The sequence below is a fragment of the Staurois parvus genome, unplaced genomic scaffold (assembly GCF_062004578.1).
Source record: "Staurois parvus isolate SC_StPar_1 unplaced genomic scaffold, SC_StPar_1.0 ptg001501l, whole genome shotgun sequence".
NCBI lineage: Eukaryota > Metazoa > Chordata > Amphibia > Anura > Ranidae > Staurois > Staurois parvus.
In genome coordinates, this window is record NW_028319297.1 from 178,154 (window position 1) to 190,892 (window position 12,739).

The following is a 12,739-nucleotide window of genomic DNA, read 5'->3' on the forward strand; positions in this document are numbered from 1 at the left end:
AGATGATGTCAGGGACCTGGATATGGGAGGTTCCCAGAACGTCCCCATAGAGTCCCACTGTACAAATCAGATGATGTCAGGGACCTGGATATGGGAGGTTCCCAGAACGTCCCCATAGAGTCCCACTGTACAAATCAGATGATGTCAGGGACCTGGATATGGGAGGTTCCCAGAATGTCCCCATAGAGTCCCACTGGAAAAATCAGATGATGTCAGGGACCTGGATATGGGAGGTTCCCAGAATGTCCCCATAGAGTCCCACTGTACAAATCAGATGATGTCAGGGACCTGGATATGGGAGGTTCCCAGAACGTCCCCATAGAGTCCCACTGGAAAAATCAGATGATGTCAGGGACCTGGATATGGGAGGTTCCCAGAACGTCCCCATAGAGTCCAACTGTACAAATCAGATGATGTCAGGGACCTGGATATGGGAGGTTCCCAGAATGTCCCCATAGAGTCCCACTGTACAAATCAGATGATGTCAGGGACCTGGATATGGGAGGTTCCCAGAATGTCCCCATAGAGTCCCACTGTACAAATCAGATGATGTCAGGGACCTGGATATGGGAGGTTCCCAGAATGTCCCCATAGAGTCCCACTGTACAAATCGGATGATGTCAGGGACCTGGATATGGGAGGTTCCCAGAACGTCCCCATAGAGTCCCACTGTACAAATCAGATGATGTCAGGGACCTGGATATGGGAGGTTCCCAGAACGTCCCCATAGAGTCCCACTGTACAAATCAGATGATGTCAGGGACCTGGATATGGGAGGTTCCCAGAACGTCCCCATAGAGTCCCACTGTACAAATCAGATGATGTCAGGGACCTGGATATGGGAGGTTCCCAGAACGTCCCCATAGAGTCCCACTGTACAAATCAGATGATGTCAGGGACCTGGATATGGGAGGTTCCCAGAACGTCCCCATAGAGTCCCACTGTACAAATCAGATGATGTCAGGGACCTGGATATGGGAGGTTCCCAGAACGTCCCCATAGAGTCCCACTGTACAAATCAGATGATGTCAGGGACCTGGATATGGGAGGTTCCCAGAACGTCCCCATAGAGTCCCACTGTACAAATCAGATGATGTCAGGGACCTGGATATGGGAGGTTCCCAGAACGTCCCCATAGAGTCCCACTGTACAAATCGGATGATGTCAGGGACCTGGATATGGGAGGTTCCCAGAATGTCCCCATAGAGTCCCACTGTACAAATCGGATGATGTCAGGGACCTGGATATGGGAGGTTCCCAGAACGTCCCCATAGAGTCCCACTGTACAAATCAGATGATGTCAGGGACCTGGATATGGGAGGTTCCCAGAATGTCCCCATAGAGTCCCACTTGAAAAATCGGATGATATCAGGGTCCCAGCTAACTCAGATCCCCTGACTTTCCCCACATAGTCCTAAAAGAAGTGTCAGATGAAGTCAGGGACCTGGATATGGGAGGTTCCCAGAATGTCCCCATAGAGTCCCACTGTACAAATCAGATGATGTCAGGGACCTGGATATGGGAGGTTCCCAGAACGTCCCCATAGAGTCCCACTGTACAAATCAGATGATGTCAGGGACCTGGATATGGGAGGTTCCCAGAACGTCCCCATAGAGTCCCACTGTACAAATCAGATGATGTCAGGGACCTGGATATGGGAGGTTCCCAGAATGTCCCCATAGAGTCCCACTGGAAAAATCAGATGATGTCAGGGACCTGGATATGGGAGGTTCCCAGAATGTCCCCATAGAGTCCCACTGTACAAATCAGATGATGTCAGGGACCTGGATATGGGAGGTTCCCAGAACGTCCCCATAGAGTCCCACTGGAAAAATCAGATGATGTCAGGGACCTGGATATGGGAGGTTCCCAGAACGTCCCCATAGAGTCCCACTGTACAAATCAGATGATGTCAGGGACCTGGATATGGGAGGTTCCCAGAATGTCCCCATAGAGTCCCACTGTACAAATCAGATGATGTCAGGGACCTGGATATGGGAGGTTCCCAGAATGTCCCCATAGAGTCCCACTGTACAAATCAGATGATGTCAGGGACCTGGATATGGGAGGTTCCCAGAATGTCCCCATAGAGTCCCACTGGAAAAATCAGATGATGTCAGGGACCTGGATATGGGAGGTTCCCAGAACGTCCCCATAGAGTCCCACTGTACAAATCAGATGATGTCAGGGACCTGGATATGGGAGGTTCCCAGAATGTCCCCATAGAGTCCCACTGTACAAATCAGATGATGTCAGGGACCTGGATATGGGAGGTTCTCAGAATGTCCCCATAGAGTCCCACTGGAAAAATCAGATGATGTCAGGGACCTGGATATGGGAGGTTCCCAGAATGTCCCCATAGAGTCCCACTGTACAAATCAGATGATGTCAGGGACCTGGATATGGGAGGTTCCCAGAATGTCCCCATAGAGTCCCACTGTACAAATCAGATGATGTCAGGGACCTGGATATGGGAGGTTCCCAGAATGTCCCCATAGAGTCCCACTGTACAAATCAGATGATGTCAGGGACCTGGATATGGGAGGTTCCCAGAATGTCCCCGAAGAGTCCCACTGGAAAAATCGGATGATATCAGGGACCTGGATATGGGAGGTTCCCAGAATGTCCCCGAAGAGTCCCACTGTACAAATCAGATGATGTCAGGGACCTGGATATGGGAGGTTCCCAGAATGTCCCCGAAGAGTCCCACTGGAAAAATCGGATGATATCAGGGTCCCAGCTAACCCAGATCCCCTGACTTTCCCCACATAGTCCTAAAAGAAGTGTCAGATGATGTCAGGGACCTGGATATGGGAGGTTCCCAGAATGTCCCCATAGAGTCCCACTGTACAAATCAGATGATGTCAGGGACCTGGATATGGGAGGTTCCCAGAATGTCCCCATAGAGTCCCACTGTACAAATCAGATGATGTCAGGGACCTGGATATGGGAGGTTCTCAGAATGTCCCCATAGAGTCCCACTGGAAAAATCAGATGATGTCAGGGACCTGGATATGGGAGGTTCCCAGAATGTCCCCATAGAGTCCCACTGTACAAATCAGATGATGTCAGGGACCTGGATATGGGAGGTTCCCAGAACGTCCCCATAGAGTCCCACTGGAAAAATCAGATGATGTCAGGGACCTGGATATGGGAGGTTCCCAGAACGTCCCCATAGAGTCCCACTGTACAAATCAGATGATGTCAGGGACCTGGATATGGGAGGTTCCCAGAATGTCCCCATAGAGTCCCACTGTACAAATCAGATGATGTCAGGGACCTGGATATGGGAGGTTCCCAGAACATCCCCATAGAGTCCCACTGTACAAATCAGATGATGTCAGGCACCTGGATATGGGAGGTTCCCAGAATGTCCCCGAAGAGTCCCACTGGAAAAATCGGATGATATCAGGGACCTGGATATGGGAGGTTCCCAGAATGTCCCCGAAGAGTCCCACTGTACAAATCAGATGATGTCAGGGACCTGGATATGGGAGGTTCCCAGAATGTCCCCATAGAGTCCCACTGTACAAATCGGATGATGTCAGGGACCTGGATATGGGAGGTTCCCAGAACGTCCCCATAGAGTCCCACTGTACAAATCGGATGATGTCAGGGACCTGGATATGGGAGGTTCCCAGAACGTCCCCATAGAGTCCCACTGTACAAATCAGATGATGTCAGGGACCTGGATATGGGAGGTTCCCAGAACGTCCCCATAGAGTCCCACTGTACAAATCAGATGATGTCAGGGACCTGGATATGGGAGGTTCCCAGAACGTCCCCATAGAGTCCCACTGTACAAATCAGATGATGTCAGGGACCTGGATATGGGAGGTTCCCAGAATGTCCCCGAAGAGTCCCACTGGAAAAATTGGATGATATCAGGGTCCCAGCTAACTCAGATCCCCTGACTTTCCCCACATAGTCCTAAAAGAAGTGTCAGATGATGTCAGGGACCTGGATATGGGAGGTTCCCAGAACGTCCCCATAGAGTCCCACTGTACAAATCAGATGATGTCAGGGACCTGGATATGGGAGGTTCCCAGAATGTCCCCATAGAGTCCCACTGTACAAATCAGATGATGTCAGGGACCTGGATATGGGAGGTTCCCAGAACGTCCCCATAGAGTCCCACTGTACAAATCAGATGATGTCAGGGACCTGGATATGGGAGGTTCCCAGAACGTCCCCATAGAGTCCCACTGTACAAATCAGATGATGTCAGGGACCTGGATATGGGAGGTTCCCAGAACGTCCCCATAGAGTCCCACTGTACAAATCAGATGATGTCAGGGACCTGGATATGGGAGGTTCCCAGAACGTCCCCATAGAGTCCCACTGGAAAAATCAGATGATGTCAGGGACCTGGATATGGGAGGTTCCCAGAACGTCCCCATAGAGTCCCACTGTACAAATCGGATGATGTCAGGGACCTGGATATGGGAGGTTCCCAGAACGTCCCCATAGAGTCCCACTGTACAAATCGGATGATGTCAGGGACCTGGATATGGGAGGTTCCCAGAACGTCCCCATAGAGTCCCACTGTACAAATCGGATGATGTCAGGGACCTGGATATGGGAGGTTCCCAGAACGTCCCCATAGAGTCCCACTGTACAAATCGGATGATGTCAGGGACCTGGATATGGGAGGTTCCCAGAATGTCCCCATAGAGTCCCACTGTACAAATCGGATGATGTCAGGGACCTGGATATGGGAGGTTCCCAGAATGTCCCCATAGAGTCCCACTGTACAAATCAGATGATGTCAGGGACCTGGATATGGGAGGTTCCCAGAACGTCCCCATAGAGTCCCACTGTACAAATCAGATGATGTCAGGGACCTGGATATGGGAGGTTCCCAGAACGTCCCCATAGAGTCCCACTGTACAAATCAGATGATGTCAGGGACCTGGATATGGGAGGTTCCCAGAATGTCCCCATAGAGTCCCACTGTACAAATCAGATGATGTCAGGGACCTGGATATGGGAGGTTCCCAGAACGTCCCCATAGAGTCCCACTGTACAAATCAGATGATGTCAGGGACCTGGATATGGGAGGTTCCCAGAATGTCCCCATAGAGTCCCACTGTACAAATCAGATGATGTCAGGGACCTGGATATGGGAGGTTCCCAGAATGTCCCCATAGAGTCCCACTGTACAAATCAGATGATGTCAGGGACCTGGATATGGGAGGTTCCCAGAACGTCCCCATAGAGTCCCACTGTACAAATCAGATGATGTCAGGGACCTGGATATGGGAGGTTCCCAGAACGTCCCCATAGAGTCCCACTGTACAAATCAGATGATGTCAGGGACCTGGATATGGGAGGTTCCCAGAACGTCCCCATAGAGTCCCACTGGAAAAATCAGATGATGTCAGGGACCTGGATATGGGAGGTTCCCAGAACGTCCCCATAGAGTCCCACTGTACAAATCAGATGATGTCAGGGACCTGGATATGGGAGGTTCCCAGAACGTCCCCATAGAGTCCCACTGTACAAATCAGATGATGTCAGGGACCTGGATATGGGAGGTTCCCAGAACGTCCCCATAGAGTCCCACTGTACAAATCAGATGATGTCAGGGACCTGGATATGGGAGGTTCCCAGAACGTCCCCATAGAGTCCCACTGTACAAATCAGATGATGTCAGGGACCTGGATATGGGAGGTTCCCAGAACGTCCCCATAGAGTCCCACTGTACAAATCAGATGATGTCAGGGACCTGGATATGGGAGGTTCCCAGAATGTCCCCATAGAGTCCCACTGTACAAATCAGATGATGTCAGGGACCTGGATATGGGAGGTTCCCAGAACGTCCCCATAGAGTCCCACTGTACAAATCAGATGATGTCAGGGACCTGGATATGGGAGGTTCCCAGAACGTCCCCATAGAGTCCCACTGTACAAATCAGATGATGTCAGGGACCTGGATATGGGAGGTTCCCAGAACGTCCCCATAGAGTCCCACTGTACAAATCAGATGATGTCAGGGACCTGGATATGGGAGGTTCCCAGAACGTCCCCATAGAGTCCCACTGTACAAATCAGATGATGTCAGGGACCTGGATATGGGAGGTTCCCAGAACGTCCCCATAGAGTCCCACTGTACAAATCAGATGATGTCAGGGACCTGGATATGGGAGGTTCCCAGAATGTCCCCATAGAGTCCCACTGTACAAATCAGATGATGTCAGGGACCTGGATATGGGAGGTTCCCAGAACGTCCCCATAGAGTCCCACTGTACAAATCGGATGATATCAGAGGCCCAGCTAACTAAGGTACCTAGAGATTCCTACACAGTCCTACAGGAAGTGTCAGATGGTCAGGGACCCAGATATGAAATGTGTTGTGAGAAGTCCCACTTCAGGGCTCTGTGCAATCTTGGTCTTCAGGTTGGTGACAGGAAATTGCTGAGTGTATGGACTTGTCTGACATCAGATATTATTAGACAAGAACTGTCCAATATAAAGGTCCTTCTGGCACATTCTCTTCAGTTAATACATCTCACTCTGAGAAATGAAAGGACTGAACTTACCTTCCCCTCCAGATCCAGTCAGATGATTCCCCCCACTGGATCCAGAAATATGGGGCCTTACGGGTCGGGGCCGAGGTCTGCTGGTGGGGATCTGAAGACCACCCCCTGGTCCTTCCATGCAGTCATCTCCGGAATATCCCTGGCAGCACTTCCACTCCATGTCTGACACTGTCTTGTAGGCCACTTTGTATCTGGGCCTCACAAAGCTACGATACCTGAGACAGAAAAGAGAAGCAGGATGAAGATGACAGACACTTCCTGTCCATATTGTCCAACATGAAGAACATGTCACTGAGCTTTCATATGGCTGCAATATCTGAGGAGGCTTCACCTGAGACCTTCCCTGCCTCATGACAGACAAAATTCTGATAACAGGAACTTCAGCCTTCAAACAGGAATGAGATCTACAAATACCCTCCTCTACTAACCAGGGACATGGACCATAACTAACGAGATCTACAAATACCCATCCTCTTCTAACCACGGACATGGACCATAACTAACGAGATCTACAAATACCCTCCTCTACTAACCAGGGACATGGACCATAACTAACGAGATCTACAAATACCCATCCTCTTCTAACCACGGACATGGACCATAACTAACGAGATCTACAAATACCCATCCTCTTCTAACCACGGACATGGACCATAACTAAGGAGATCTACAAATACCCATCCTCTTTTAACCACGGACATGGATCATAACTAACGAGATCTACAAATACCCATCCTCTTCTAACCATGGACATGGACCATAACTAACGAGATCTACAAATACCCATCCTCTTCTAACCACGGACATGGACCATAACTAACGAGATCTACAAATACCCATCCTCTTCTAACCACGGACATGGACCATAACTAACGAGATCTACAAATACCCATCCTCTTCTAACCACGGACATGGACCATAACTAAGGAGATCTACAAATACCCGTCCTCCACTAACCGAGAACATGCACCATAACTAATAAGATCTACAAATACCCGTCCTCTCCTAACCGAGAACATGGACCATAACTAAGGAGATCTACAAATACCCGTCCTCTATTAACCGAGAACATGGACCATAACTAATGAGATCTACAAATACCCGTCCTCTCCTAACCAGGGACATGGACCATAACTAATGAGATCTACAAATACCCGTCCTCTCCTAACCAGGGACATGGACCATAACTAATGAGATCTACAAATACCCGTCCTCTTCTAACCACGGACATGGACCATAACTAATGAGATCTACAAATACCCGTCCTCCACTAACCAGGGACATGGACCATAACTAACGAGATCTACAAATACCCGTCCTCTCCTAACCGAGAACATGGACCATAACTAATGAGATCTACAAATACCCGTCCTCTCCTAACCGAGAACATGGACCATAACTAATGAGATCTACAAATACCCGTCCTCTACTAACCAGGGACATGGACCATAACTAATGAGATCTACAAATAACCGTCCTCCACTAACCAGGGATCATCATAATGGGCACAGCATGTGTTCAGACCCAGGAACTCAGCACAGGGATGGTGGGAACCCCTCATAATGGGCACAGCAGGAGTACAGACCTTGCAACTCAGCACAGGGATGGTGGGAACCCCTCATAATGGGCAAAGCACAGGGATGGTGGGAACCCCTCGTAATGGGCAAAGCACAGGGATGGTGGGAACCCCTCATAATGGGCACAATGGGTGTACAGACCCGGGAACTCAGCACAGGGATGGTGGGAATCCCTCGTAATGAGTGCAGCAAATTCTGTGCATTGTTTTGTGTGTATGACATTTTCTTGCTGACTGCACAGAACACTCCCGGCAATGTTCCGGCCGAAACTACAAATGGAGAAACTCATCAAATATTCATCTGTTCTGACCAAAGCAACTAAATAACAATAATACCCATCCCCCGAACAACCAACCGCCACTGCACCGAACAACCAACCGCCACTGCACCGAACAACCAACCGCCACTGCACCGAACAACCAACAGCCACTGCACCGACCAACCAACCGCCACTGCACCGAACAACCAACCGCCACTGCACCGAACAACCAACCGCCACTGCACCGAACAACCAACCGCCACTGCACCGAACAACCAACAGCCACTGCACCGAACAACCAACCGCCACTGCACCGAACAACCAACCACCACACTCGCCAAAGATTACATGCTAGAATTGGCTTCACATGATCCAACACTCAACTTTATGTGTTCTGCAGGTGAGGTCTTCTATATGTCCACTATGAAGCCCCTTCAGGAGGGTGGAGGGATGGGGGGAGCAGAGGCTTTATCTGGTTGAGTGATCCCAGGATGGAGGTTTTATCTGGCTGGGGGGTTGGAATGGAGGTTTTATCTTGATGGGGGGTTGGAATGGAGGTTTTATCTGGCTGGGGGGTTGGGATGGAGGTTTTATCTGGCTGGGGGGTTGGAATGGAGGTTTTATCTGGCTGGGGGGTTGGAATGGAGGTTTTATCTGGATGGGGGGTTGGAATGGAGGTTTTATCTGGCTGGGGGGTTGGAATGGAGGTTTTATCTGGCTGGGGGGTTGGAATGGAGGTTTTATCTGGCTGGGGGGTTGGAATGGAGGTTTTATCTGGACGGGGAAGTGTATCTGAGGAAGGGCAGATCTTATCTTCCAGGAGGTGAAGATGAAAGGAACTTCAAAGAGAAGAAGGTCAGGAGGACACAAAGACCTCCAGAACACAACAGCTTCTTGTTCCAGTCTGAGAGGTGGGAGGCTCCACTGGAGAGCTGAGACCCCCTCAAGCCTTTGATGTTCCTGGGAAAATAATGGGCTGCTGGAGGGATAATGGCTGGGGGGTGGGGGTGGTCAAGGTGGAAGATTAGAGGTAGAGACTCCTGGAGAAACATTCACAGAAGGAATAATGAAGGATTTGTGGAATCATCTATGGAATGGAATGACGTCATTGGTCTCCTCCAGGTGTCCCTCTGAATGAGGCTGAACACTTCTAAGGAAAGCTCAGCAGTCTACAGAAATGTCTTCTTCAAATGTCCTCTGTTGCTGGATTGATCTCCGAGAAGATCAAATTTTATATTTCTTCTGAAGCTTTAGAATTTCTACAATGTGTGATCTGTGGGGGGTCCATAGTGGGATTGGATGTTCCTAGGGTGATCCCATCTACAGTGTGTGATCTGTGGGGGGTCCATAGTGGGATGGGATGTTCCTAGGGTGATCCCATCTACAGTGTGTGATCTGTGGGGGGTCCATAGTGGGATGGGATGTTCTTAGGGTGATCCCATCTACAGTGTGTGATCTGTGGGGTGTCCATAGTGGGACGAGATGTTCTTAGGGTGATCCCATCTACAGTGTGTGATCTGTGGGGGGTCCATAGTGGGACGGGATGTTCTTAGGGTGATCCCATCTACAGTGTGTGATCTGTGGGGTGTCCATAGTGGGACGAGATGTTCTTAGGGTGATCCCATCTACAGTGTGTGATCTGTGGGGGGTCCATAGTGGGACGAGATGTTCTTAGGGTGATCCCATCTACAGTGTGTGATCTGTGGGGGTCCATAGTGGGACGAGATGTTCTTAGGGTGATCCCATCTACAGTGTGTGATCTGTGGGGGGTCCATAGTGGGACAAGATGTTCTTAGGGTGATCCCATCTACAATGTGTGATCTGTGGGGGGTCCATAGTGGGACAAGATGTTGTTAGGGTGATCCCATCTACAGTGTGTGATCTGTGGGGGGTCCATAGTGGGATGGGATGTTCTTAGGGTGATCCCATCTACAATGTGTGATCTGTGGGGGGTCCATAGTGGGACAAGATGTTGTTAGGGTGATCCCATCTACAGTGTGTGATCTGTGGGGGTCCATAGTGGGACGAGATGTTCTTAGGGTGATCCCATCTACAATGTGTGATCTGTGGGGGGTCCATAGTGGGATGTGATGTTCTTAGGGTGATCCCATCTACAGTGTGTGATCTGTGGGGGTCCATAGTGGGACGGATGTTCTTAGGGTGATCCCATCTACAATGTGTGATCTGTGGGGGGTCCATAGTGGGACAAGATGTTCTTAGGGTGATCCCATCTACAATGTGTGATCTGTGGGGGGTCCATAGTGGGTATAGATGTTCTTAGGATGATCCCATCTACAATGTGTGATCTGTGGGGGGTCCATAGTGGGACAAGATGTTCTTAGGGTGATCCCATCTACAGTGTGTGATCTGTGGGGGGTCCATAGTGGGTAGAGATGTTCTTAGGGTTATCCCATCTACAATGTTTGATCTGTGGGGTGTCCATAGTGGGATGGGATGTTCTCAGGGTGATCCCATCTACAGTGTGTGATCTGTGGGGGTCCATAGTGGGACGAGATGTTCTTAGGGTGATCCCATCTACAGTGTGTGATCTGTGGGGGGTCCATAGTGGGACGAGATGTTCTTAGGGTGATCCCATCTACAATGTGTGATCTGTGGGGGGTCCATAGTGGGACAAGATGTTGTTAGGGTGATCCCATCTACAGTGTGTGATCTGTGGGGGGTCCATAGTGGGATGGGATGTTCTTAGGGTGATCCCATCTACAATGTGTGATCTGTGGGGGGTCCATAGTGGGACAAGATGTTGTTAGGGTGATCCCATCTACAGTGTGTGATCTGTGGGGGTCCATAGTGGGACGAGATGTTCTTAGGGTGATCCCATCTACAATGTGTGATCTGTGGGGGGTCCATAGTGGGATGTGATGTTCTTAGGGTGATCCCATCTACAGTGTGTGATCTGTGGGGGTCCATAGTGGGACGGATGTTCTTAGGGTGATCCCATCTACAATGTGTGATCTGTGGGGGGTCCATAGTGGGACAAGATGTTCTTAGGGTGATCCCATCTACAATGTGTGATCTGTGGGGGGTCCATAGTGGGTATAGATGTTCTTAGGATGATCCCATCTACAATGTGTGATCTGTGGGGGGTCCATAGTGGGACAAGATGTTCTTAGGGTGATCCCATCTACAGTGTGTGATCTGTGGGGGGTCCATAGTGGGTAGAGATGTTCTTAGGGTTATCCCATCTACAATGTTTGATCTGTGGGGTGTCCATAGTGGGACGAGATGTTCTTAGGGTGAGCCCATCTACAGTGTGTGATCTGTGGGGGTCCATAGTGGGATGGGATGTTCTTAGGGTGATCCCATCTACAATGTGTGATCTGTGGGGGGTCCATAGTGGGACAAGATGTTGTTAGGGTGATCCCATCTACAGTGTGTGATCTGTGGGGGGTCCATAGTGGGATGGGATGTTCTTAGGGTGATCCCATCTACAATGTGTGATCTGTGGGGGGTCCATAGTGGGACAAGATGTTGTTAGGGTGATCCCATCTACAGTGTGTGATCTGTGGGGGTCCATAGTGGGACGAGATGTTCTTAGGGTGATCCCATCTACAATGTGTGATCTGTGGGGGGTCCATAGTGGGAAGGGATGTTCTTAGGGTGATACCATCTACAGTGTGTGATCTGTGGGGGTCCATAGTGGGACGGATGTTCTTAGGGTGATCCCATCTACAATGTGTGATCTGTGGGGGGTCCATAGTGGGACAAGATGTTCTTAGGGTGATCCCATCTACAATGTGTGATCTGTGGGGTGTCCATAGTGGGATAAGATGTTCTTAGGGTGATCCCATCTACAGTGTGTGATCTGTGGGGGGTCCATAGTGGGACGAGATGTTCTTAGGGTGATCCCATCTACAATGTGTGATCTGTGGGGGGTCCATAGTGGGACAAGATGTTCTTAGGGTGATCCCATCTACAATGTGTGATCTGTGGGGGGTCCATAGTGGGACAAGATGTTGTTAGGGTGATCCCATCTACAGTGTGTGATCTGTGGGGGTCCATAGTGGGATGGGATGTTCTTAGGGTGATCCCATCTACAATGTGTGATCTGTGGGGTGTCCATAGTGGGACGAGATGTTCTTAGGGTGATCCCATCTACAATGTGTGATCTGTGGGGGGTCCATAGTGGGACAAGATGTTGTTAGGGTGATCCCATCTACAGTGTGTGATCTGTGGGGGTCCATAGTGGGATGGGATGTTCTTAGGGTGATCTCATCTACAGTGTGTGATCTGTGGGGGATCCATAGTGGGACAAGATGTTGTTAGGGTGATCCCATCTACAGTGTGTGATCTGTGGGGGGTCCATAGTGGGAAGGGATGTTCTTAGGGTGATACCATCTACA

General features: G+C 49.9%; 1 protein-coding gene across 1 annotated transcript in view; it reads right to left on the reverse strand.

Annotated features, from left to right (window-relative positions):
* LOC149435483 (EMILIN-1-like) overlaps window positions 1-12,739 on the reverse strand; it is a 96,577-nt gene that overhangs the window by 38,177 nt on the left and 45,661 nt on the right. Inside the window, exon 3 of the mRNA XM_089662618.1 lies at window positions 6,543-6,757. Within this exon, the coding sequence (XP_089518744.1) occupies window positions 6,543-6,757 (215 nt within the window). The remainder of the gene's footprint in view (window positions 1-6,542; window positions 6,758-12,739) is intronic.